The following is a 27,630-nucleotide window of genomic DNA, read 5'->3' as shown; positions in this document are numbered from 1 at the left end:
TGATGGATCAGAGGATCAACTGGATCCATGCCATGAGGAAAGCACCACGTTGGAAGGAAAGTTTGTGTCTTGTGAGATTTGATATCAAAGTGAAAAATGCAGGAAAGAATCTGACAAGGAGGGAAGGAAGGAAAAGATCCTGCAGCAAGGTCAAAAATACCCTCATTACAAGAACACCCAAAGCCCGTGTCTCTGCATTACCACATTCCAACCAATATTACCACAACCCCATATGGGGTTGATATGAACTGCCTGCACAAGCTGGCAGTGAAATGTCAGTGTGCTAGAGAAGAGCAGTGGGCCAGAAAAACACCTTTTCTGTTACTTTATTTGGCTTTATTCTATATTACTTTGAGGAGCAAGTGGTCACTGAGGTGGCACCTGCCTGCAGCACAGACTGCTGCCATTCACACCCATTCACAGCTCTCACATGGGCTGTTCACGAGGTCGAGTGACGTGATGCCACCACATGGGGGGCAGATGCCCTTCCTTACGAGCTGGAGGCAAAGCTTCAGTTCTTGGACCATCAGCTGGAGTTTCTTCTTGTAACTGCTTAATCTAGAAGACAAGACACAGAACTGCTTTAGCACATTAACACACATTCCCATTTTCAGTGCCCAGGCAATGAGCAAAAATGAGCCCCTACTTCCACAGGGAAGAACCGGTGGTAACACCTTCAGCTGACAGGTTTCATGTTTCCCAACACTAACTTCCACTCAGTAATCACTGCAGGCTCATGCTACCTATTAAGAAGGAATTTCTATGAGCAAGAAGTGATTTACAAGAGAAATTTCACTTAAAGGTCATTGTTTCCATGTAATTCACATCTACCATTACTGTATCAAATAGGCTGAAGTGTGCTACTTTGGAAGCTGACAGATAATTCCAGACCAAGTGTCCCTGCAGTCAGGAGACTTCTGTTCCTGCATGTCACCAACAGCCCCTCACATGCTTTCAATACCTGGTTCTTGAGGCAGCACAAGTGCTGGCTGCCTCTGTGTCAATTCTGCACAGAGTGACAGGTTCCATGCAATCCAACTGAATCAAAAGAACTGTTCTAAGAACACCTTCTTCCAATCAACTTTCAGTTTAGGATGGCCAGAAATAATGCCCAACTGATGACCACTGCAGAAAATCACTTTCAAAGGTGTAACCAGAAAGTGTCAGAGCTCCACAGCAGCAGAAGAGGAATTCTATGGTTGTTAGTATCCTTTCATTCCACTTTAGATTCTTTTTTCACAAACTGCTGTAACAGCTCTCAGTAACTGACACAAGGCTGCATGTTCAGCTTTAACTTCAAATTCCCTTCACAACCCTTCAGAAGCTGTAGCAAATGTGTAGGCATTTTAGATTGTTTCACACTGACAAGGGCTCCAGCACTGAAGAGTCTAACTGAGATTGCAGTAGACATTCAGAATTTTTTCCAAGAACACATCTGTGTCACACAGGATACCTGTGCACTAAAGACACTTTCCTTTACATAGGGCAAGCACTAACCTCTCTTTCCCAGCTTTCCCGCTGCAGCTTCTTCCACTGCTCTCGTTTGGCAAAGTAATCAGGATACATTGCCTTCTCAGAAGGGTGCCAGAAATCCAAGGACCATTCAGGAATCTGTTGAAGAAAAATACTATTTAAAATACTACTTTTATATATTAAATTACATTTGTACACATATGCAGAAGAATGAAATGCAAAGGCTGAAGCCAGTCTTACTCCCTAGTTGTTTTTTTTCCATTTCGAAGTACTACATAAAAAATCCATTTAAAAGCTGCCTGACTATCTTAAGGCATGGGACAGAGGTCAGAACTTTTCATACACTATCCTAACCCACAGGAAGACATCACAGTGACTTGCTTAAATCACAACATTCCAAAACAAGGCCCCATGTCATCTCAGTTTATCAAAACTTATCAAAATAATTCCATGCAGTGGAGGAGATCTAATTTCTTCCCTTCCTTCTCTCAAAGGCAGCAGGTTAGAGGAATCCTTCTCTCCAACTACTGATTTATTTTACTTGACAGAGACAGAACATTACAGCTCATTTCTGCTTATCTACAACTACTAAGAAACAAGCAGTTTCTTAGGCCTTTCAGATCTTCAGAATGGTTTGACCTCTAAGAGCTTCTGACAAGGGAAAACAACAAAATTTAAAATTTTGCAGTGATTTAAAAAAACCTGATTGTTTACATTTTTAAGAGAGGATCACCAATTAAAAAAAATCTCACCAAAACTCCCAATTAAAAAAAAAAAAGAAAATTAAGAAGTTGCTCCAGAACTATCATATATTCGGTGATACTCACACTTTTCATTTCCTGCTGTGATTCTCATCACATAACAAACCTCTGACTGAATGAAAATAGCACAGCTGCTGAAGTAAATATCCACACACAGCAAACTCCAATTAAAAGCATCCATCAGCCTGAGTTCTAAAAATTACATTTTGGAGCAGCATCCACAATGGACAGTAACTGATACACAAAGCAGAAAAAGCCTTGTGACAGCCATTTTGTTAAGACAGTTTTAGCCCATCAAACTAGGAAAAGAGAACATAACCCAGTTTGTGTTTCTGTATGAAGAGTAATATTGACCATTTATTGCTCAGCTGCCCTTTCTTCTGTCCAGAGTCTCTGTCCCTATTATCTCTACTACCACTCAAGCCCTTGACCTTTGCATAAACTTAAGCAAGTCCTTCTCTTTTCACTCATATAGTCTTTATTCTGCCCCAATAAATCATACTTTCCTTTTTCTGTAGCTTAATATGCAAAAAACCTCTGATCAGATCAAGTCTTATGCCATTTTTATCAAATTCATGAGGAAATGGATGCATGCAAGTCCCTAGATCAGCATTAACTTCTAATGATTAAAAAGATGATAACAATAAAGCAAAGTACCTATGTTTTTCTATGGAACTTCTGCTCCTAAATAAAACAAAATATTTTGATGGTCAATGCCTGTAGAAGTGCCTTAAAGAGTCTAAAAATAAAGCTTCTATTTCCAAGCAGTGTCTGTCTCACACAGTAGCACACAAACTGCACAATCTGGCAATGCAGCATATGAAGGGAAATGGTAACTTGTACCTCTACTCAAAATGCTGGAAGAACCATAGGACTGAGTGAAGCCCCGGCAGCCAAGGTGACACCTGAGCTCACCAGAGTAACCAAGGCTGTGCTCGGGAGCTCCCTCGGCGCTGTTCACTTCCCCTGTTCAGCTCCAGCCCTTCCTGCGCCAGCCTGACCCGCCACGGGGCGGACTGTGCTTGGCAAAAGTGCCTAAGATTATCCCCGGGGGAAAAAAACCCCGAAAGAACAAGTAGCGGTGTTCAAACTGATCAAGACGCTCCATTTTCGAGGACCAGAACAGCTCCTCCCACACAAACACCAAGATGTTCAGCGAGCAATGAAGTGACGCTGCTGAGCCAAGCTGCGGCCCTGTCCAAGACAAGTTCCGTAAAAGAAGGGCAAAGCAAGCGCAGCAATCCGCAGCATTACCGACACAAACCTTGTATAACTCGTATCTCTCGTAGGAAGTGCCCCCAGGGGAGTCGGGGAAGATGTAGGGCTGCGGGTGCTGGCTGGCCCAGAACTCCTCCTCACCGGCCTTCAGCAGCTCGGTGGCTTTCACCATGTCCTTCAAATCCTTGTTCTTATCGAACCGGTCCCTCAGGAGTACGGCGAAGTAGCGGTACTTGTCTCTACGGACAGAGGTCACAGTGAGGAAGAAAACAACAACCCCCCCACACTGAGCCCCGCGAAGCGCGGCGCTGAGCAGCCCGATGTGAGGGCGGCCAGCGCTCCCCACTGCCAGCTCCCCTCGCCCTCACCGATGGATGCACCAGGACTCGAGGTGCCGCAGGGATTTCTTGTACAGCCGCAGCACCTTCTGCTGGTGCGTCAGGTAGGCGGCCATGGCGCCGGGCGCTGCGCGGCCCCGGCCCCTCCGCGCGGGGGATGCCGGGAGGGCGGCGCGGCCCCGCCCGCGCTGCCGCCGGAGCGCGCCCGGAGCCGCCATGAGCCGCGCCAAGTTCGTCGGTGAGGGGGTGATGGGGGGCGCGAGGTTTCTGTCCCCGTGTCTTCGACCCAGGCCCCCCGCTGCTTGCCCGGTGCCGGGCCGAGGCGGCCGCCGCTACCCCACTCCGTGAGGGGCCGTGAGCAGCAGATGGGAGTTCGGGCTGTGGGAGGGCTTGTCCCAGCCCTTCATCCATGTCGCCTCCTGCTCCAGCCCCTTCTCCGGGGTTTGTCCCGGTCCCTCAGGCTTGTTACAGTCTCTTAGGCTTGTCCTGGCCCCTCTGCCAGAGCTTGTCACCTCCCGCCCCAATCCCTCAGGCAGAGCTTGTCGCCTCCTGCGGTCCCTCTCGGTGGCCTTGGAGCTCCCAGGAAGGTTTGGGAATGTTCGTGCTGTGTCTGGGTGCTGGGGCTGCTGCTCCTTGGTGACCCCAGCCCTGGGGTTTCGGCCGCCCTTCGTTCCCTGTCCTGCATTGGCACGTTAGTCGTGGTTGTTTCTGATTGTATGGGACTGGCTTGGGTGAAAATGTTAGTATTTTTAGAAAATTCGACGGAAAGCGTGTAAATATCTAAAAAAGGTTGGTTCATGTGGAACCCCTACGTGTTGCAGAGCACCTTAATATTTTCTTGGGAATTTTCCCTTCCCGCTAGAATCCCCGCTGGAAGCGCTGTCAGCTGCAGAGGCGGCAGTTCTGGGGCCGGTGCTTCAGGCCTTGGCAGGGACAGCCGTGGGAGCCGGGCTGCGCTGGGCAGCTCCAGCCGCTGCCTGCATTGCGGCTGTCCCGTCAGTGCTGCCGGGCGGCTGGCATGGCCCAGGGCTGGCACTAGGAGGGAGAACAGGCAGCTTAAGGGAGGCGTTCTGCTCTGCTGCTCCCATCCCTGGAAGACTGTATGGGAGATGCTGCATTTTCCCTTCCTTTACGTTTGTTTGCGTAAAATTGTGTTTTTGTGTGAGAAGCAGATTTGTTTGCAATAAAAAACGTGTGTATTCGCTTTGGTGTTTATGAGGGTGTGCATAATACACTCACAAAGTCTGAAGTTACACAGAGGCAAAAGTTAATTTTTTCTGTCACTTCTAGTAAGGAGTAAGTTTTCAAGTTATGCAAGAAAGATTATGCTTAAGCATTTTATGACTTACCAATGTGTTGGGTAATAGGTAATCAAGGGTTTAGATAGGGTTTCTCTACCTCATTAATGCTCAGAGTAAAATGTAGACCAACTGTAAATTCTAATTTCTATTTTTGGTTTTCCATAGATATTGGTATCAACCTGACAGATCCTATGTTCAGAGGAATCTACAGGGGAACACAGAAACATCAAGGTAAATGTTTCTTTGTATCTGCTGGAAATAAGATCCCTTTTGCTAAACTAGAAACCTCTTGCAGGTCAGAAAATGATGGTAGGGTTTCTTCCTTCTCCTCCATATGTACTTGGGCTTAAAAAAGAAAGCCTGACTAAATAAGTTGGATACCCTAGCCAAAATGCTTTGTCTTAATTGCTGTTTAAATGCAGGTAACTCTGCTTCTGGAGAAAAATGAACAATTGCTAATTTATTTAGGATTGCATTGAAAAACTGATATGAGAGTTATGAACTCTCATATCTGTTCTGAGTATTGCATTGCTGAATCACAGTTACTTATAATCACAGTTACTAATTATAATGTGGGGCTTTTTGCTATTGTGGCTTTTAGATATGGATATAAAACTGGAGAGCCTTCTAAAGTATATGGAAAATCTTCCACTGACTTCTTAGATTTAAATTGTATCTCCAGTTATTGCACTTTGTTATTGTCTTATAAAGATTAATTAAGTATGGTTTAAAGATTTAATGATAAGAAATTTGACTGCATGAAAATTGAAAAGTAGTTAAATTATGCTGTAAAATCTTAAGTTCAATTTATGACATTTTTATGAACTTTTGCAGATGACTTTCTGGATGTAATAGAGAGAGCAGTCAAAGTTGGCATTAAAAAGGTAATTTCTTATCATTACACAGCTTTAAAATTTTAAGCTGCTTTCTAATATTTTGGTTTTTTAGTGCTCTTCCATTAAAACAATGTTTCTGGGACTCAAATGGAAAACGCAGTAACTTCCTTTGATAGCACAGAACAAAAGTGTTCTGTACAGAGCATTGTCTTTCTGTTTGCACAGGTCATTATTGAAACTGATTATTGAATTTCAGTGATATTGTAGGTGATGTGGATGTAGAAGTTATTTTGTACAATTTCAACAGATATTCTTCTCTGACCTGCTGCAATGAAGTGGTACATAGTTTTCCATGTTGTGTTACAGGCAACCATTCTTTTTTTCTTGTATCCTGTGTGGCTCTTAGAGCATAAATCCTATGAGGAGCAGCTGTGGGAGCTGGGAGTTGTTTAACCAGGAGAAAGGGAGGCTCAGAGGAGACCTTATGATTGCAACTAAAAGAAGGTTGTAGCCTGGGGGAGGTCAGTCGCTTTTTCCCAGGCAAGAAGTGACAGGACAAGAGGAAATTACCTCTGGCTCTGCCAGGGGAGGTTCAGGTTGGGTGTCAAGGAAGAATTTCTTCATGGAAAGGGTGGCCAGGCACTGGAACAGGCTGCTCAGGGAAGCGGTGGTCATCTTCCCATGGAGGTGTTCAAGAAGGGACTGCATGTGGCACTCGGTGCTATGGTTTAGTTTACAAGGTGGTGGTGATCAGTCAGAGGTGCAACTGAGTCATCTTGGAGGTCTTTTCCAACCTTAATGACTCTATGGTTCTTAATTAACAATTACTGCTGAAGAGCAAACTCTTCTGATTAAGGTTTTCAGATATTTCTATATGTAAAGGAAATTGGTAACTGCAGAAGAGCTGGGAGTGCCCACAAACTCTTGGAATTAAGACATCTGCATGTTTGCTGGTAAATACTGGCTTACAGGTATTAAAACAGCATCATTGAGAGAATTTGTAACTCTGAACCTGAAATTGGTGTTTTCAGCAGTGCAACACATTCCGTAGTTAAGCCTTCCTCTCTTTCTCTCTAAGCTGAATAAATTTTGGACAAAAATATGAATTACCATAGAATATAATGCATACTGTCACAAACTGCACTGATAAGGCTATCAGATTAGAAATAAAGAAGTAAATGCTCTTCTAGCAGAGGCATCTTGGGAGTTTGTTGAAAAACTCTCATCTGAAAAGTGGGAAATGCACTGGGAGACAAAAATAGAAAACTAGTGATGGAGAAATTACCTCACTGCAGCAAATACAGGAGTGAGGTCACAGTTATATGTGCTGTATAAGTGCTATTTAATTTTTATACCACGCTCTAAAAATAAGTGGCTTTTTTTTTATTATTTTATCATAAAACATTGATTGTGTAACTTTTTCAAGATGCCTGGTGGATTGAGAAATGTTATTCAGGAATTCCTGCCATTAGCTGTTCTCAGTCTTGCTACTGGCCTGTACTGTGTAAGAGGCCTATACCATCACAGTTTGTTCTTGATTGCCTAGAACCTTAATCTGCTTATTAGAAAATACTTCTATATTTCTGTATAGCTGATGCTTTATGGTAATTTTTTGTGAAGTTTCGCTCTGTGTCATGTATGCACTGAGCCATTTTCAACTTAACATTTCTCAGTGATGTCATTGGGATGTGTCTGTCTGTCCTGAGTGCACTGTGGGAATGTCTGAGCTGGTGCTGACAGAGCCTGCTGGATAGCATGTGCAGGGAGAAGTGTTGTCCAAAAGCACTGTAGACATGGGTGTTGCAACCTAGGGTGAAATATTCTGGAAGTGGTGATTAAAAAAGTACACTGTAGGCAACAATTCTCATGTGATAACTTTAAGGTAAAAATAAAAGATCAGAGATGGAGGTTCTTACATTTATAATCCCAACTCTGAATCAGACTCAATTTTTGTTTAACTAATTACTCATGTTTTAGGTCTTCGGGAGTCTATACTTTCCCCAGCTGTAAGACAGGGACAGTATTTCTAAATGTCATTTCTTGTGTGCAAATACAGTCTTCAGTCACTGTGTAAAGAAGCTAATATTGTTGCAAATTGAAGTATTATTCTTTTAGTGATTTAAATGCTTAGCATACAAGATACTTGTTGAAGGGGGAAAAAATCATATTTTGCTGCCTACTGTATTTACTAGCTCCTGAGGACCATTGAGGTATATTGCTGATTTATGAAATCTTGTTTTATATATATATATTATTAATTGTATTCTGATGTTCTCTGTCAAGATCCTTCCTTGTATCTGAGTGTTTTCTTAAACATTCTGTCTGATGTTCAAAGAACATCCACACTGACAGTAGTTTTCTTGTTTCAAGTTTTTGATTACAGGTGGGAGTCTAGAAGATAGTAAAGATGCCTTGCAGCTGGCACAGACAAATGGTATTTTCACTTTGAATTTATTGTCAGTCAATAGTACAACCTTCTCTGCTCTCAAAATTGAGTTTAAAAAGACCTGCTCTGGAGACGTTTACAGAATCTCAGATTAAAAGGAGAAATTACATTTCAGAATGGGATGAATACATTGTATATGAGTTTGTGTGTTGCTCTTTAGATCCCTGATTTTGGAAGGAACCACTCTTTTTCCGTGTGTTCTATTTCTAAATAAAAATAGAAATTGTAGGAAATTTCTGGAATAAAAGTATTGATACAAGTTTCTGTTCTAGAAATAAGGTAAAATGCTTACATGTTGTGAAATATATGGGGTTTCTTGGCTTTTTGTTTGTTTTTTACTCACCAATCTGTTATGATGAGCTTGATCAAGAGAGGTATCTTTCTTTTGATCATTCCCTGGATTTTCCTTTCTTTCTGTGAAAGGAGAATAGCTCTTCTTTCTTTAAGCAAATTTCATTCCACTAGTTACTTTAATATGTATTTGAACTAAGACACATGATAAGTGCTGTTTACTAACAGAAACAAAAATAATTTTGGTTTGAATGAACTGAAGGAGATAATTTGGTCCAACCCAGTCCACCTCCCCACTTCCCATCAGGAAGGCAGGACTGGCATAAACATTAAGGCAAGTTGCTCAGGGCCTTGTCTGGTTTTTTTTGTTTCCCCAATGCTTTTACACTTAGCAGAAACGTAAGTTTTGGCAAGGTAATCTAGATCACATACTTGGGTAAATCAAGCAGATGTGACCTCTGAAATTCTCTAAAAGCTTATGCAGGGGCACATGAGGGAAATGCCCTCTTGCAGTTCTTACAGCTGGGATAACCTGATGCTCTTTGAACAAGAGGTACTTCTAAATAATCTCAAGAGGTCTAGTTCAGCCTCAACAATTGTATGATTTATTGAGGGCTGCTCCACCAGAACAGTTCAGCTCTAAGCTGCAGTTTTGGAGTACTAAAAAATGACACATGCAAACACCCCCACTGGAGATACTGTATTTTTAAGACAGAAAATGTCTGTTTATTGAAATTGTCACTAAGATAAATATGGTCAAAGGGAGTTTTCTTTTAGAATTGTGGCCAATAAAAAACCTCCTCCAGAGGCAGATGTTGTCTATACCTTAAATAATTTATTTTTTTTTCCTTAAAACCTTCTAATACTGTCTTGCTTTAGACATGTTTTTCAGTACAGTTGGCTGTCATCCTACCCGCTGTGGAGAATTTGAGCAGAGTAACCCTGAACAGTATCTATCTGAATTAAAAAATCTGATTGAAAAAAATAGGACAAAGGTAATAGCAGTTGGAGAATGTGGCTTAGGTAAGCGTTCTCTTACAACTTCAGTATTTATTTTTTCCAGATATATACTAGAAAAAAAAAATCCTAAAATACTAAATGGGTTTCTTTTTCTTTCTGTTTATAGATTTCGATAGATTAGAATTTTGCCCAAAGGACATCCAACTCAAGTAAGAAACTTTTGATGACTGTGAGTTGACTTGTAGCAATTTACAGGAGTGTTTTCTCTCTTGTGTTCTGCCACATAACAGTGTCACGTCTAAAATTTTACTGTCTAAAATTTGCAGGGTTGGGCCCAGAGTTCTTGGCAGAAATGGGAATTTAAAGAAATATGCCTACATGCAAGTAGTGCAATGTTCTGAATTTTGATACCTGCCTAGTGTTGACTTATGTCAACATGTCTTATGTCAGCATGTCTTGTTCTGTAAAACTGATCAGAATTTGTAGATTTCTGGGTGCGACAGATGTTCATTCTTGCTAATAGTTAAGAGCTCTAAGAGACTCATGGGGAAAAAAACAAACATAAATGTAGTATGTGAAAAAACTGAGTTGTTCAGTGAAAGGCATGAGGAAAGGAGCAGAACTATCAAAAGCATAAGTCAGCAGTGGGGGAAAAAAGAGCTTTTAGAGAGGAGGGTGTTAGCTGGGAGCAGATAATGGAGAGTCTGATAGTAATCTCAGGAGGTAGAGAAGTACTACATACAGCATAGATGCTGAATGGAAAGAAGCTAGCATAACCCCTAAAATCAGCCTGCATTCTTGTATTGAGAACTTCTCTCTGCAGAGGGAACTGATTAAAAGATACAGGTGATAAATTCAAATAAGATGAGTGATTAATGAATTACATTTGCATGTTACTATTTTGAGTAAATTAGTCACTGGGGGGCAGTGGTTGGTTGTGTTTCTAATTGCTGCATGTTGCAGTAGGAGGAGTTAATTTCTTCATAATGCTTTAGACCTACAGTGAAATACTCAACAAAGGGGACAGGACTTTTTTTTTCTCATAGAATTCAGTGTACATGAAGTTCAGCAAAGCACATCTTTTTAAGTATAACCTGTTTCTTTTCTATGGCAAACTAAAATACTGATGGAGTATCAGATTTTAAGATCCTTAACTGCCTTGATGTTATAGAAAGAAAAAATACTTATCTCACTTCCTTGTCCAGTGGACTGCAGCTGAAGAACTGTAGTGAATTCTAATTGGGTGCACTGTAATGTAATTGTAAGGAAAGAGATGACAGGCCTGAGCAGTGAACTAAACAGAGGAAGGCAGAGTGTGAAATATTGAGACAGTTCAGTGGTTTTCAGCTGCTCCAGAGTTCAGGTGCAGCAGTCACAGGGAGAGCTGTCATGCAGCTCACAGTTCTCCTGCAGAAGAACACTATGTTTGTTTCCCAGGAAGCATCAGAGTGTGACCTCTGTTTCATTTAGTACGTAATCAATATTTTTCTGGTTGGTTATGTTGTGGTTTTGTTTGGGTAATTTTCACCTGTAAAAAAATGAACGTTATTTTTGAGCCCCTTTTTCAGTTTAAGTTAATAAAGATAAGAATCTAATAAAGATGAAATTTCTTTGTTGTAGTGTTGCTAAGAACTTTTTATTTCAAAAATCTTTCCCATTCTCAGAACTTTTCCAAGAGAAAGTGGTGATTTGAATGATAGTAAGATGAAGGTACTGCCTTCATTTTATGGTGAAAGTCATGTTATAAATGGATTGGTAAGGATATAGAAGTTCCACATCTGCTGTACTACTGGGAGGGGTCTGTGGGGTGTAGCAACACAAAGCCAGGAGTTCTCCCAACCTGGAAGTGAACAGTATCACATGCACCATTACTCAAATTCATTCAGAAGTGTTTGGAGATCTACATCAGCAAGGCCAGTTTGCTTTAGCTCCTTTAGTGTCTGCATCCTGTAGCATTTGAACATGATGGTCAAAACTAAGCTTGCTTGAAGGAGCAGGTTGTTCCTTAAGCACTGGAACTCATCAGGGTTAGTTTCCTACTGTGTTATTTTGTTATCATTCCAATCACTGTATGTCTGGTTTCTTTGTGTTTTTCCAGGGTTCGGGTTTTTAAATTTTTTTTTAAAAATTATAATTTTTGTGTCTTCAATAACTTTGCCATTCACCTCCCCTTTCTCTTTGATAGGCCAAGGAACAACATGTGTTGGGCTTTGTTGTTGCTAGTAATGGAAGAAGCTTGAGTTGTATTTCCATTTTAGGGGTACTAAACTTTACTTTCAAGGGCTCTACCCTTCTCAAAATCAGATTGAAATTGGCCATTAGGTTACTTAGGGAGCTTATTTGCAGTTCTGTATCCAAAACTTCTTTCCCATGTGAAAGAAATATTCTGTAAAAAGAAAACCTACACCAAAAATCAAGCAATTGTAGTTATTTAAACACAAGAGCAATCAGAGCTGCAATTAATTTATATTTAGTCAAACAAGCTAAACTAAGCATGATACCTAGACAAAGAAGATTCAAAGTAGGTGTAATGCATTCTCATGAATTTTCATGTCAGTTTTCAAGGTTACAGCTGATTTGTTTAACCTGTTTTATGTCAAAGATTTGCACTGATTAACGGGGGAGGGAATTTTGATCTGAGAAATACCGATTTGTAATATACCAAAAATAGTGAAAATTATATTATATGACTGGCTGCATATTTGTTTAGGGTCTTTTGTTTTGTTTGTTCGGGTTTTTTTAGGAAAATGTAAATCAAACTAGTGGTTTGCTGTCAATTTTCCCTGCTTTTTAAGTGACTCATACACAGCAGTGTGTGGTTACTGGAGTTTTCCTTTGAAATGGGTATGATAACTGATGGTGGGAACTTCCTGGTGCCCTGGACTGTGTTTTAACAGGAACACCTCAAGAAATCCAGTATGTGCATAGAGCCCCATCCTGCTGGGATTGGAAATGTTGTTCTGCTTTGCACAAATAACGTCATCTTTCAAACAGTGTGCAGACACTGAGTCACCCATGCAGTGCTGGCCTTCTGCCATGCTTAAGTTCCTCTGCTGTGGTCCCTGAGCATGGGTGCTTTCCCTGCCTGGGTGGAGCAGGGCAGCAGAGATGTGGAATGGTAATTGCAGAGTTCAATGCTAATGACAAACACAAGTTAGTTCAGTGCTAAGTAGCTTCCTTTGGCGATTGCATTGGGGAACCTGTCTACCTCCTTACCTTCCTTCTGCCCACATTCCAGTGTCTCTTCACAGGGTGGGGCCTCGCTGTTACTGCCCCATCAAAGGCAACTCCAGGAGTATAAAGTTGGAGAGTGATAAAAAGTAGTGAAAATGAAAGGATGCAGGAACACAGAGGAGGGGAGGGAAATCAGGTAAAGACAACAGGCAGAATGGGACAAAAGTATGATGTCTAATCTTTTATTTGTTTCACCCTAAGAGAGGAAAGCCTCACCACCATGGATTGTTACTCACAGGTCAGCAGCTCTGATGCAGTTTGGCCACTGGAGGCTGTAGAAGCCTGCACAGTGCTCCCCTGGTCACACTCACTGTGTTTATGAGTTTTCTTGAAATAGGGGCCTCTGTGTCATCCACACTCTCCCATTCCTGACATTTCAGAACTTTGTGGAAAGGTCAGTTCCTCTTCCATTAAAAATAACTAAATAATTAAAAAAAGAACTCCAGCACCCACTACACAAGAGTATGTGCTCAGCATATCCACATATACATTCTGCAGTACTGAGGCTCTTGGCCACTTACCTGTCTTCAAGCACAGATCACAGCTGTGGCAATAGATATGGGAAAGAGGTTCTTTTAAATCTTTGCACAAAGAACTTTTGCATGGCAAATCCATTAATTCTGTCTTTAGCTCTGGAGGACAAGCTTGGCAAAAAAATCTTTTACTGTCTTTGTTCTTACACTGAGATTCTCTTTAATAGTGACTTTTACTTTACAGGTATTTTGAAAAACAGTTTGACTTGTCAGAACAGATGCAGCTGCCCATGTTTCTGCACTGTAGAAACTCACATGCTGAATTTTTAGGTGGGTTTTGTTTGAGAATTTCATATTTAGAGCAAATTCTGAATATGAGAATCTTCTATATTCATCTGTTATGAAGTTGTCTTACATTTTTATTTCATTTCATAGACATAATGAGAAGAAACCGAGATAGAGTTGTGGGAGGGGTGGTAAGTATGGACTTCAGTATAGTATTAGTTTTTCCATATATGTGTGTGAATATTTGCTTAATATGCAATTTCTTGTTTGTCATGGAATCTGGGTAGGCTTCCTGTTACATAATTTAAGCTGTTATTAATTAGTAAGTTTTCCAGTCCCTTTTACTGTTTTTATTTTCATTGCTTATTTGACAGGATTTTTGCAAGGTAAGAAGATAGGCTGAGAAAAGCTCTGCAGCTGATGTGAATGTTTTTTCTTGGCCTGCCAGAAGGACAGTTTATGCACCTCATAATTGACATTGGCCCTTTCCCAATTCCTCAGTGTCTGTAACTGCAATGCATTCAGACCACAGATAATTTAGATGCATGTTCCCAGTGGAAGCCATAACCTCAGACATTTGCTTCTGACATTAGACATCATTTTCAAATTAGATCCAGATGGAACTTTTGATTACTTCATGCCTTTAGATATTCAGATCATGTTTTTTAATTCAAAAGTCTAACAGGAAAAGCTTTGGGTGAAACAGTCAGGGAAGTCCAGCAATGCTATTTCAGGTTTCCATTATGACTGCATTTTTCAAAAGTAATAAATGCTCATGATTCTAACATGAGACACCTCCTACAAGAATATCGCAGTGCCCAGGTTTGTCCTTGGCTACCACAAAACCCTTCTCCATGTTCAGTGCTTTGCATGTTCTACTCCTATGTAACACTGTGAAGGCTCTCCTTCCTTCCTCTCTTTTTTTTTCCTGCACAGCCAGGAAAGAGGGGAGAAATGAGCAGGCACCTTCTGCAACCGCCTGTCCCTGTCACAGCACAGGGTAGCAGAGCAGACAGTGTCTTTACTCCACTCAGGCTGAGAAGATGCAGTCCCCAGCTGCATTACACTTTGTTAACTTTTGACCCTCCACTTTCCTCTCTGGAATGACCAAGTCCCTGGAATGACCAAGCAGACTGTCTCGCTGCTTCCAGTGAAGTGGCATCTGTGGAGAACAGAATGCTCTCTTATGCTGGCACAGACAATGCCCTGAAGGGAATACCGAGGAAAGAATCTAAGAATTTGGCATGCACAGGATTACTTCCTGAGTATGATCTCCCAGTTACCAGTTACAGGGAGTTCCAGGGCCAAAAGAATATCACTGGATAGGCCTTTTCTACACATATTTATCACTGTTAAAGTGTGGTAACCACTTCTAGTGCAGCATTCAGGTGACTTCAGCCTGAACTTTGCTCAACGTCAGAATCAACTGAGCCATGTCCCATCTTGATGTTTGTAATGATGTGTAATGCATACTGTTGAAGGTATTTGAAGCTAATAAAAGGTAATGCATACTTTTGAATTACTGGAGTTTTAATAAAAGTATGTCTGTGTATCTATATGTGTTCTAGGTACATTCTTTCGATGGCACAAAGGAACAAGCAGCTGCTCTAATAGATTTGGATCTTTATATTGGAATAAATGGCTGGTAAGTTCTTTACAAGAAATATAACTGCTTTAAAATGGCAGGCGTAGTGAAGTCATTGCTTTCTTTTAAACAATGATGTCAAGTTTTCAAAGCTCACTAGACCCTTAACCATCTGACAGATTTAGAATTGCTCTCATTGGTCTGTTAGCCATCAAAGTTCTTGCCATGCAGGTCAGGGTGCTAATCCATATCCACGCTACTACTCTCAGGACAGTCCTTGTTTGTAATGAAATAAGGTTGTGCGTGGAAAGATTCCTTCTGAGGAGCATTTAAAAAACAGCCTGACTTTAAGCTGCCTGTCAAATGCTGGAGTAATACAAATGTAACCTGAGTGCCTCATCTCCTGGTTATGCAGTTTGGGTTCTCAGCAGTCACCTGGCCAAATGCCAGCCAGCAGCACTTTGTAAGGCACAGAAGCTGTCACCAGGCAAGCAAGGGCAGCCAGAGGGGTTCTGCAGCTTACTGGGGTGAGATGGCTTCTCCCACTAAATCTAAATTTGCTGTTTTCTGCACAGTGTTAATTTACAGGCATATTGTTTAAAAATAAAGCAAATTTTATTTATAAACAAAATTATTTAGGAAGCTGCTTTTGCTACAAAACACTTTAACAGGCACAGTAATTACTTTTATATGCTTTTTATGGACTTTTTTTTAACCAAACTCTCAATTTTCTAGTTCACTGAAAACAGAAGCCAACTTGGAAACACTGAAATCAATTCCTAGTGAACGATTAATGATAGAGACTGGTAAGATTTTATGTCTTGGTCAGTTTGTGGCAAGGGGCAATGAGATATACTGGTGTAGCAATCATAAAGCAGAATTAATACTTAAAGAATTCAGAACAATGGCCATTTTCTCTACTTGAGAAAGCAAGTTTACAAACCTACTCATTTCCAGTCTTCTGCTGGAAGGAATAAGCTGCTGTGTCAGTTCCTGACATTGCAGGGGAAGATAAAAAGGACAAATTGACAACTCGGATTTTTAAATGTACCAGAAACCTGCTTGAGTATCTTTTAAGGTGCAGCTGGCTGGAGATGTGCCAAGCACAGGGCAGTGGCTCTGTGTTAGGCACTGGCAGCACTAATGGCATTTGGAAACAACTGCTCTTTAAATGGAATACATGATGAATGCTTGAATTCCCCTTAGCCCACTAAGCAGTCGTTTTAATGGACTGACTAGGGATGTCATGTTTTCTTTTTTCACATTCAGTTTTTAATAACTGATAGTTAAAAATACAGTAATTATTTTAATTTCTGACTGAAAAAGGAAAATTGCAAACTGCTAAATCTTTAAATTTATTTGAACATGAAGTAGAGACCTGTCATACAGGAAGTTTCTTTGGAATGCATGCAGTGTATCTGGCTGTTTTTATCATGTCAGAGGAAATTAGTGTTACATATTATTATTGCTGATTTTTTCAAGTGTAAAATTCTGAAGACAATGGTATAAAAATCCAAAATGTTAAATTTCATAGATTTCTTACATTTCCTTTTGAGTTGAAGGTTGCTGCTAGAAAGAGATTGCAGGAACTTTTGTCTGTAGAAGTAGTTGATGAAATTATCTCATGCTATTCTCAAACAATTGCACTCCTAATCCTTTTATTCAAATTAAATTAGATGCACCTTGGTGCGGAGTGAAAAATACTCACGCTGGATCAAAATACATTAAAACTACATTTCCTACAAAAAAGAAATGGGAAAAAGGGCACTGCTTGAAGGACAGAAACGAACCCTGCCATATAATGTAAGTGTACCACTGTACTCTTATTTTAAATACTTCAACTCTGACATGAAAAAAAATAGAAAAATCAATAGTTCACTAGTAATGGAGAAAATATAAAATAATTCTAAATGTACTGAAACGTGTGCAAGGTTTTGCTTTATAGGCTGTGGAAAAAATTATAAGTCTTAGTTTTCCTACTTAAGCAGTTCTGGATGTAAAATGCGCCCTGAAAGTGAAACCAGTACAGTTGTTTTTTTTTCCATTTGATACATTGTAGAAGAGGCTAAACCCTCAAAAGGAACGTGACTTGAATGTTCATTTCACTCACTTGTTGTTCAGGTAATTTTTAAAACTGATCCAGCCCTGGGGGTCAGGGGACGGTCCCACAGGTGGGACGGTGCTGAGGCACCAGCAGTGCCTGACACTGCTCCTGTCACAGGCCTGTGACATGAACTGCCACAACATCCATTTTGTCAGGGATGTTTCTTCCTTCTGCTGTTGTGCTTCAAAGAACCTGATCCTGTGAAGTTTAGATATGAATGACAGCAGCCAAGATATAGAGTAGTGAAAGATAACTCCAGGGGCTTACAGACAGAACTGGTAAGCACAGACACTGTTTTCTGCTTCTTTCCACACAGTTCCTCACTGAAGTGTGAAAAGCGGGAAAATGTAATTGTTTTAGTGAAATTGTTTAGTTATCTGCATTAAATACCATTAATATATGATTAATAGATGAAAATAGATGCTGAATTTTCAGAATTCCCTGTCTAGATTTTGAAATATTGCTCAGGATAGTTCTAAAGATCCAGGTATGTAGCAAGGTGTCTAAACAAGAGTTTATTTGATAAGTGAAGAAAATTCTGCTGCTTTTTGAGACATGAAGGAACCTGGAAAACCACAGATGATGTAAAAGCACAGTTTAAGCTTACATGGTGACGTCTCCTAGTGTTCAGATACATTTAATGCAGTTAGGTTAATTGTAATATTTGGTTTTTAGGGTTTTTTTTTTTGCATTTTAAATGTGAAGAGGACACATTAGCATGGAAGGGTTCCTTCAGTATTTTAAGACTTTCTAGGGTCAGTCCATGATTTGGGAGTGAGGGAAGAGATCAACTGGAAACACTCCTGATGACAAGTAAAGGGCCTCTACTGTTACTATTTCAACCAGCCCTTATGTCAACAACACCCCCTCATATTTGTCTGCTGCCTTAGTTGTGGTTTACAGAAATGTTTCAGAAACCTCCAAACTTGAAATGCATGGCTTGTCCTGCACAGATGCACAGTGCACAAATGCACTCAAGATCATTACACAAATGCTGTTCTTTGGCTGTTGCCCTTTTTATGAAAAAAAAATTTGGTTCAACCTTATTTTTAAATTATTATCCCAGTAATGTTCATTATAACCAGTTGAATTTCAAGAACCTCTTAATCCTTAAGAAAAATGAAGAATGGTAACTGATAAAATCTGGTGTGAGGGAATGTTAGTCCACAGTGTTCTTAATGTGTAAGGTATATATACTGTTTAAAACAGCTCAGTTGGCAGGAGGAGTTTTCTATTTGTCTGGTTTTGGTGGTGGTGGACACCTTTCCATTTTGGTGGTGATATTTCTGCTTCATATATATATTTAGAACTACTCCCCTTGGAAGCTTTTTTAAAAAAAATTCAGCCACAAGAGACTTCTCTTTTCTCCTCCAGCAGTTTCACACACACAGTGTTACAGTAACATACAGCCTTCTGCATCCAAGTGAGAAGAGTTAAGTAAGGCTTAAGTTGTCTCGGATGAAATTCTTTGGAATTTGTTACTTATTTCTGTGTAGGCCTGATCTCACTCCATCTCATCTGGATTATCCTCTTAAATCAAGAAGCTGTTCGGCTAAATCTCTTCTAGGAAAATATTTGAAATAAATGAATAATTAAAAGCAACTTTTCCTACTCTCTCTTTTCACCAAAATAAGTTTAGCTGTTGCCTCAGCTTAGAGGCGAAATCCAAAGCCCACCTACCACCCAAGCTTAAGCTTCTTACTCTTCACAATGAAGTTTGAAGTTTTTTGCTGCTACTGGAAAAATCAAAGCATGACACATCAGTTTTTGTTTTAAGAATGACTGATACAAAATCAAGAAAGCAATTGCAGAGAAAAGGTGGTGGCTTAGTTTTAATCATGTTCATCCCATTTCTTTTTCCTTCTCTTCCTGGCTTGTATGAAGGCCCCGGGCCTTTTTCAATTGCTCATTTAATATTTACTGCAAATACCTGACTACATTAATCACAATTAAGCTAAAGAATGGGGAAGTAGGACTAAATTACTGTGGCAGCACTGTGCTCTGATAAATCTGTATCTGGAATTTAAGCTTTACCAGTCTAGTCATAGTGCAGCTTTAGCCTTGACAGGCTGATGAGTTTTTGTTTGAAAAATGAAGATCACTGATAAAAACACCCACAAAATGACACTTCCTTCAATACAGAAAGCTGTTTAATTACCTCCAAACAAGAGTCAAAAGACCGAAGATGAATCTGTACCAGTGAGCAAACCAGTGTTCAGTGTAAAGGAAATGGCAGTTAGTAACTTAAAAGTGAAGCTATTTGCATATCTGAGCACCCTGCCCTATTGCTCTTAGTGTAGGTTTTTATTCCAGCTTAATTTTAGTGACTTGTACATACACATGCAGCAATTTGAAGTACATTCTGAAGTACTGGGTTGCAGTCTTCTAATATAAATCTTTCTTTTTTAGTCAAATACTGGAAATAATGGCGGCAGTAAGAGACGATGACCCACTTGAGTTGGCCAATACTCTATATAACAACACCATTAAAGTCTTCTTTCCAAATATGTAAAGTTGTTTTTCTTACATTTATTCAGCATGACTTCAGTAAATATATTGCAAAAACTTAAAAGTCATCATACCTGCAAGTTCTAATCAGTGGAAGCCAATATGTACTGGGTTTGGGGTTTTTTATGGTACAAGATTAAAGTTGCTTTTGAAAAGGTGGTCTGCATTTGTGCAGTTTCTCAGCCCTGTTCCCCTTTTATCAAGATTCAGGATTGACTGCAAGGCCATCCCATGCCTGTAACTCCAGGTAGCAGTGGAGCCACAGGATGAGCACCAGGCTGCTGCATTCACATGTAAAGCACTTCAAGCTAGTGCTGGCAGTTCAGGAGGTTCGGTCACATCCATGGCATGCGCTTTGCTGCTTCATCAGAAAGCTGAGCAGTGTCGCCTTTTGTTCCATATACGCAAATGCTATAGCATTAAGTCTACCAACCTAAATTTTTATTAATTTTTTAAAAACATGACTCACTAGTTTTTTTGCGATAAAGCTCTGCTAATACTGAATTTGTAAGTAAAGCTGCTTTGGCTCAGGCTTTCATTTCAGTTGACCAGCTGAACAGTCTGTTTTCACCAGTATTTTTCATTTGCATCCAGAAGACATTGATTGGGGATTACTGGTATACAGTCTTTGGCACAGCATTATCACTACATCAATTAAAGAGTGTTTTTCCAACCATCTTAAAAACGTGAAAACATTTTATTCCATGTACAATAATGTACATAATTTTAAGGTGGTCATGAAAAAGACCAGCAAAAATTAGAGGTATATTTACAGTAGCACACACCACAGTAAACAACCACCATTCACAGACTCAACATTGAGATACTGCTGTTGTGCTTAAGTACAATAACTACAAAGTGATACTTTTATTCTGTTGAAGTCAATCTTGAACAAATACCTCACGGCTTAGTAAAGGACATCCTAATCACCAAGAGAGTTAGAGTCAACATTAAGAGTCTCATTCAAGTGCTGTGCAACACAGTCACCATCTTCCTCATCACTATCAGAACTGTCATTATCTTCATTTAATTCATTTTCAGCATCAGCAGCTTCTTCTGCAACCCGTACAGGATTTTCGTTTGGCGCTACAAACCCGTTGTTGTTAGATATATTGGCATTTTCTTTGTCCTCAATATACACTTTCTGATGGCACATCGGGCACGTGTCCTGAATGTACAGCCACTTCCGAAGACAAAGTGCGTGAAAATAATGGTTGCATGGAGTAATGCGCGCAGAGGTGGTGAATTCATGGTAGCAGATTGCACAGACATCATCAATTTCATGTAACCGAGCTCCTTTTATCTCTGGAAGCGAGTTGATTTTCTTCACAGCAGTTCGGCGGTTTATAAAAGTCTTCCAGCCATTCTTGGCTTGCAGGTAGATGTTGAAGTATGCATGGAGACACATCATGCAAGCACGAATCTTGCTTCCTGATTCAAAAACCATTGTGTAAGCTCCATTTCCAAACATGATTACTCCAAATATAAACTCAATAATATTGCCAGTTGAGCGAACATAATAGACATAATCATCAAGTTTTTCCCATAGCACATTATAGTAGCCATCAATCATGAACAATATATAAACAGTGATAGAAACTATTACTTTTAGGCAAAGCTCTACACAGAACGCTGTGACTGCAAAAAGCCAAGTATTTAGTGCATAGTGGTGCCAGAGGATGTAACTGAGCAGAACTGGAAGAATGAAAAGGCAAGCGGAGACAAACAGTACAGGGAAGTGTCTGCGGAACGATGACACATGGGAGGCACTGAGAGACATCAGCACGGGGTCTGTCATTCCATGGATAAAATGCAGGACTGCGGTCAACAAAAGGCACATGTTTCGACTCAGGCGAACTAATCGTTCCTCTGGTTTCAGTCCACTTAAACCAGTCTGCAGAGCCAGAATGAAAAACAAGACAGGTGCTACAAACCCAAGCCTTTTGTCATCCTCGTCAGTTGATCCAATGAAGGCCAGGATACCAAGTCCCAAATAATGCGCTATTGAGGAAATGACGGCACTCATGCCCAATACAGTTAAAGTAGAGTCACACCCACTTATGATCAGGCTGCAAATCAGTTCCCAACAGCTATCCCATGAAATCAAGAAGAATTTTTCTTCCGTGTTGGTTTCAGCCATCTTTACAACATATGTTAATACCACAGCTTGTGCTGTAAGTCTTGTTAGCCAAAAGACACGCAGTACAGCTGGAAAACGAATCCTTTTCCATGTATCTTCCATCAATAGCTGTAATCCATAAATACGATACATGTGCCTCACCAGCAGATAGACATAACGTACCGAATAATAGAACCACTTCATTTTTGTAACTAAAATGGCTGTGGTATTTAGTGTCAGAACTAGGCCTGAAATAAAAACAAGTACTTGCCGGACATTTAAAGGTAATTCAACAACCAAGCCAATTACAGGAATCAGTATATCCAGGATGATGAGTTGAGAGTATATGGACTGCATGTTTAGCAGTGTAACATATCCAATTCCAAAGGTAAGCTGAAGGATGGAAAGTGCCATCCATAGCGAAGGTCCTTTATGTGGGAAGATCTGAATTCCAAATGCAGCTGTGTAGTAGGCACTGTAGAAGTTTATGTGCAAAGCAGCATAATAATTCACCAACACTGAAGTTGCAGCCAGCAGAAACGCTGAGGCGATCATGTAGAACTTGAAAAGTGCTCGCTGTTGTAAAACCAGAACAACGCTGGATACAAAGACACCTAAAACCAGATTGAAATCATTTAGTTCTCAGCAGAAGTGCAACAACAGATTTTACTCTATCAGCTTTGTAGCTACGTTTATTTAATGTATCACTACCCCATTAGTCACTTGTAACTTTGCATTACCAATGTTGCCCTTGTCAGAGAATGGGCAAGAGGATGACCTAATCTCTGCATTTAACATCTGTCCACTACAGCTGTGATGCAAAGCCACTGCAAGCCCTAAATCACCATTACTAAGAAGTTTGTTGCAGTTTTAGTCTAAAACAGTGACACTTCGCAGCCTTTCAGCCTTAGTCCTGAAATCCAAGGGTAGACAAGTTCTAAAAATAAACAAAAAACCTCCAACAGATAGAGCATCACCTTTATAAGCAAAGCTAAAAAGAATAAATGAGTAAAATTTAATAAGTCCCCCAATTCATTTGAACAAGGCACTCAACTACAGCTGTCCAAGCTGGAGTACTAAAGATAAGTAACCAAAACACTTCAGTTAAACTCTTTAATGGGAAAATCGTGAAAAATTGTTGTAGTTTGCTCTAGGGAAGGCACTCCTATTTCACTTCAGTTTGCTTTTATTTCTGGTGACAGTGGTGACAAAAGCCACATGAGAAGACCTTCCAGAGTATACAGTTTTTGTGCACAGAATTCAAAACTGCACCAATTGCCTCATTGCCAATGCCAATGCAAACTTGTGTCTTGTTAGAAGTCAGATTTAGGCCTTGAAACTCCTGTTTTCTAACCTATCCCTCATATTGACCATGACCACATCTTGACCATCCCCAGGAAGTCTGCACCTTCCTATGAGAAATCCTATCAGAGAAACTGCAGTATTGGGAGTTTGGGATTACATGTCCCTGCAGTATACTTCTGTAGTGTAATTTATGAATTCCAACACTCTGCACTACATTGGTAAGGGCTCTGCTCTAAGAGGTGTTAAAATAAATGGGACCTGGCACTAGATTCATTTCCTTAAACAGTTTTTTTTTCTCAGGAAACACACTGCCTTTGTTTTGGACCTCTCAATTGGCTTCCACTCTATGCAACTGCTTTCTCATCCAAACCAGTTTGGAGAGATTTTGATCTCTACCACTTATATTTAAGTTGCTTTCAATCTCTGTACTAAAACCAATGAAATCACCAGTAATCCTCTTTCTGCTGGTGGACAGCATCAGTCTTTTCTGACATTTGTACTTTATGTTGTTCTAAATCTGCCATAAACAAGTGTTTTAAAAAAAATTAAGCTACAGTCTCTTGATCATGAGAATAAAATCTTTGAAATAGTATTTGATTCTACCAATAGTGTGGCTAATGCTTGTATAAAGAAAAACAACAACAACAAAACATACACAAACACACACACACACAAAAAAAACAACCTCCAAAGCCTGGAGGATTGAGAAGGGAGAGGATCAACATGAATCAACTGCAAAGGGCAGGCTACAAATAAAGTTATTGATACACCTGAACAATAATCCTTGCCAGTAGCACTGATTGATATAAACACATTCTCCTTAATTAATCATTAATCTGGTAACCTTGTGAAGTGGACTGAGGAAAAGCCTCTATCAATCTTCAGAAAGCCCCTTGCACTGTAGCTCAGTTCTTCCAGGAAAAGCTGAATATTGGTTACATGCAGCACTTTTTAGAAAATAAGCTTGACAGTTGCCTTGTCATTTTAACCACCACAAACATCTTTAGGAAAGCCAATACGTATGATTAATTTGTAGCATTTGTCTTTTCTCAGAAGTCACAGGAAAGGCTCACATGCCTGTACAAGGTCGTTATTTATGTAATTCCGATCATTTGAGCCAGAGGAGATGCATTTTGCAGTAAGCAGGCTGCTCTGAAACACGCCTTAACAAAACCTATTTTTGTGCCTTGCAGTGGCAGTAACAGGCCTGTATTTAGATACTGCAGGTCATCTTAAAACACTGACGTTTCACATGCAAGACACATCTCTAAAAACAGTACAACAGTGAGTCAATAGGGCTTGTCCTACTGGTTCCTCTGAAGAGGGACTAACAAAAAGTACAGCATATCTCTATTAACACTTATGGGGAAAAGTCAAGACTCACTGATGGAGTTTCAAAAGATCTCAGAAGGGGCAGTGAGCACTCCTTTCCCACATCTCCATTTATGTCACTCAGTTCATCTCAACACAAGAAGACTTTGCCTTGTCCTGTGCCCAACCCCCTTTGCCCTCCAAAACAGTAAGTCTTTTTCCATTTTCCCTCTGCTAGGAAATGCTGCAGTTCCTCCTTTGATAAGGTTTTTCTCTCTATTTATATTTACTGTTTCTACCTGTGCCACCCCATTGCCAACTGTCCCTGTATGGCCTCCAAACACAGCATTGAACCAAAACACACTGCACTTACTTTTAAAATAATTTCTTGTGTTACAATGAATGTCTGAGTCTCATTTTCTTTGCTTTAATTCCTGAAATTTGTCAGCATCTTTATAGCAGCCCACTACTTAGGATTTGCTTTCAGTCATGTGCAGGGGACAATCAGTTTTACACATCAGCATTTCATTCATGTGGAACTGCCAAACTGTTTTTCCCTAGCTCCAGTCATTCCATTTACTTCCACATCTTTCTGCAGACTCAAGTATTTATAGTACCCTTCTCAAAACTCAGTGTCCTCACTGAGGAGGGACTGCTGTCTGAGGTGACAGTCACACACTCCTGGGGGTGGTGGTTCTGCTGGAATTGAGATACTTAAACCCAGTGCAAAGATATGATAGGTAAACATTGTGCTGGGGACAAAGCAAGGTTAGTCAAAAACGTGAAAGAGAAAATGTGCTCCAGCTGTGGAAGTTGGTTCTGTGCCAACTGTGTTCTACAGTATGCCTCTATTTACTTGCATAGAAAGTGATGGAAGAATCAGACCAAGGAATCTTGTTATAAAACTTTATAACCCACACAGATCTCTATTAGCATTCCTGAAGAGCTGTTTTCAGAATATTTTTTGAACTATTTAACATCACCCCTAAAAATCATCAGTCTCTCCAGAGCTTCAATCTTTGTATCTGGTGGACAGGCTGTCCATTTATCCTCTACTACTGTGCTACAGGAAAAGCTTGGATCAGTACTGCAAAGTCTGCAAATGGTAAGTAAAAGGACATTTTCTTACTATTAAAATACAAAATGATCCAAAATAACTTTATCACTTTCCTAACAGCAGCAAAAACCCAATCCTGCAATCATTAAATTCAGATGAGAAAAAAACAGATGCAAAAGCACTCAGTTGTCTGAACTACATGGAAAGTGTTTAAGATCATCTTTAGATCCCTACATTCAATTCTGGAAAGCAAAAAACCATAGACCCCTTCTCTAAACGTTCAAGATAATTTGAGATATAAAATATTCCCAAAGCTTTTTTGCAGAAAGCAAAAATTACCCACTTCTTCCCCCACCCCTTCCAGAAAAGCGTTCATATAAATGCAAATCTCAAAAGTGGCTCAATCTGTTAATCCCAGTACCACACTCAAGGGACATTATTGTACAATACATCCACCACTCTCATTTACACAGGTGGAGTTAATTTCAATGCTCTTCTTATAGCATCTGGATCATATGATGAAGGGCTCCTCAAATTAAATTGGTGAAGCATTGCAATGTCATTTTTTTAAAAAAGGAATTATCACTCTTAGCAATTCTGTAAGAGTTCAACAAAAGGTCAAGAAAATGGGAAGTAGGGAGGAAGAACCCCTGCTCCCCATCCCAGAGCTGCCAATACCCGTGGCACGGCAGGTGAAGGAGGCAACTCAGGACCTCCTCAGCATCATTTCTCATGTGAGCAGAGACTTGCCCTGGAACCCTTAACCAAAGCAATAATAATAAAAAACATAAAAAATATAACAAATGTAAAAAAACACAACAAAACACCTGCTGCATTTTGTAACCTCCTCCCTTTGCTTTCTTCTCACCTGCTGTCTTGCTATAGGTTATTTTTTACTTTTCCCTCCTCTGCTCCTCGGCTTGTGTGATGCACACCACAGTTCTCCCTGTGCACATTTCCTTTAACCCTCTCTTCTCTGCTTCCTGCCCCAAAAGCTGTACCACCTATTTCCTTCCTGTTTTTCTTCTACTATAAATGTCAAATAAAATTTAAAATCCATCTTTCTCAAGTCTGCAAAAAACCCAAACAAAATCTAAACAACAGCTTGATTCGTTTTGTGTTCTCCTTCCTGCCTCGGGATTGCCAGCTCTAAAATGCGATACACAGCACAGTACCACCTGTACAGTAGTTCACTGAACGGGACTCCCACCAAGCTGAGGCTATGTAAGAACCCAAGTTAACAATACTGAAAACACTATCACCTAGTTATACCAGTGACTTTCATCCTTCATGCAGGGGAAGAAAAAAAAAAAACCAAACTTGAAAATAACCATTGGCAAGTTTCAAGAGGCTTCTCTTTCCTCTGGGAACCAAATACCCGGCATTTCTGAAGTGCTGTTGCTAAAATAAGGCTTTAATAGCGTATTTCAGGAAAAATTCACATTATCCAGAGTTTTTAAAAAACCACATGAAAACCCTGTAGTCACTAAGTCCTTCCGCCTTGGAAGCCCCTCGAGGAGGGGGGGAGGCGGGTCACAGCCCCGAGCCCTCGCCGGGCACACGCACCGCTACGGGCACAGGAGGAGGCGGAAGGAGCCGGGGAAAGATCGTGGGGGTGAACCGGGACCGGAGCGGGGCAGGAGGGGCCGAGGTGATGATCCAGCCCTGGCGGCCGAGCAGGGACTTGGGTGGGGGGGGCAGAGAGGAGCCGGTGAGGACGGGAATCAGGGGCGGGGGAAGGGGCGAGACGGGCCGCAACAGTAGCAGCAGCCAGGCGGCGGGTGAGGGGCGGGGAGCAGCGGCGGCCGCGCCGTGCCCGCAGCTGTGAGCGGGGCTGGCGGGGCACGGTCCGTGTCTCTCGGGAGGGGGAGGAAGGGAAGGTGTCTCACCCAGCAGCCGCAGCAGCGCGCCCAGCAGCGCGGCGCTCACGGAGCCGCCCGGCAGCGGGGCCGAGTTGAAGATGGCGTCGATGAGGAACAGGCTCGGCACCCGCAGCGCGACCTCCAGCCCGGCCCGCAACCGCGG

The 27,630-nt window shown here is 40.8% G+C and overlaps 3 protein-coding genes across 11 annotated transcripts; 1 reads left to right on the top strand and 2 right to left on the bottom strand.

The window, feature by feature from the left end:
• Positions 1 to 310: 310 nt before the first annotated feature.
• NDUFB9 (NADH:ubiquinone oxidoreductase subunit B9) lies at positions 311 to 4,023 on the bottom strand. The gene is made up of 4 exons (XM_015652901.2): positions 3,821 to 4,023; positions 3,499 to 3,691; positions 1,498 to 1,611; positions 311 to 558 (listed from the first exon to the last, which is right to left on the bottom strand). Exons 1-4 carry the CDS (start codon positions 4,006 to 4,008, stop codon positions 427 to 429), a joined length of 627 nt encoding a protein of 208 aa, XP_015508387.2. The 5' UTR covers positions 4,009 to 4,023; the 3' UTR covers positions 311 to 426.
• TATDN1 (TatD DNase domain containing 1) lies at positions 3,978 to 19,972 on the top strand. Of its 9 annotated transcripts, none has more exons than XM_015617162.2 (12): positions 3,978 to 4,028; positions 5,257 to 5,322; positions 5,926 to 5,975; positions 8,298 to 8,361; positions 9,544 to 9,687; positions 9,791 to 9,833; positions 13,576 to 13,661; positions 13,767 to 13,807; positions 15,185 to 15,261; positions 15,937 to 16,007; positions 16,878 to 17,004; positions 19,715 to 19,972. In XM_015617162.2, exons 1-12 carry the CDS (start codon positions 4,007 to 4,009, stop codon positions 19,815 to 19,817), a joined length of 894 nt encoding a protein of 297 aa, XP_015472648.2. In that variant the 5' UTR covers positions 3,978 to 4,006; the 3' UTR covers positions 19,818 to 19,972. The 9 variants fall into 9 exon arrangements, 8 of the variants coding, with proteins under 8 accessions (XP_015472648.2, XP_015472649.1, XP_015472646.1 ...); XM_015617163.2 differs by having other exon boundaries at positions 4,000 to 4,020; XM_015617160.3 differs by lacking the exon at positions 3,978 to 4,028 and adding an exon at positions 4,173 to 4,377.
• RNF139 (ring finger protein 139) lies at positions 19,815 to 27,624 on the bottom strand (the record flags this gene model as incomplete). The annotated part of the gene is made up of 2 exons (XM_015617158.2): positions 19,815 to 22,546; positions 27,495 to 27,624. Coding segments are annotated over 2 exons (1,941 nt in total), but the record flags the coding sequence as incomplete, so codon positions are not given.
• Positions 27,625 to 27,630: the final 6 nt, after the last annotated feature.

This window comes from Parus major, chromosome 2 (genome assembly GCF_001522545.3).
Source record: "Parus major isolate Abel chromosome 2, Parus_major1.1, whole genome shotgun sequence".
NCBI lineage: Eukaryota > Metazoa > Chordata > Aves > Passeriformes > Paridae > Parus > Parus major.
The sequence above is the reverse complement of the archived record's forward strand: the minus strand, read 5'-3'. Positions and strand labels throughout refer to the sequence as shown.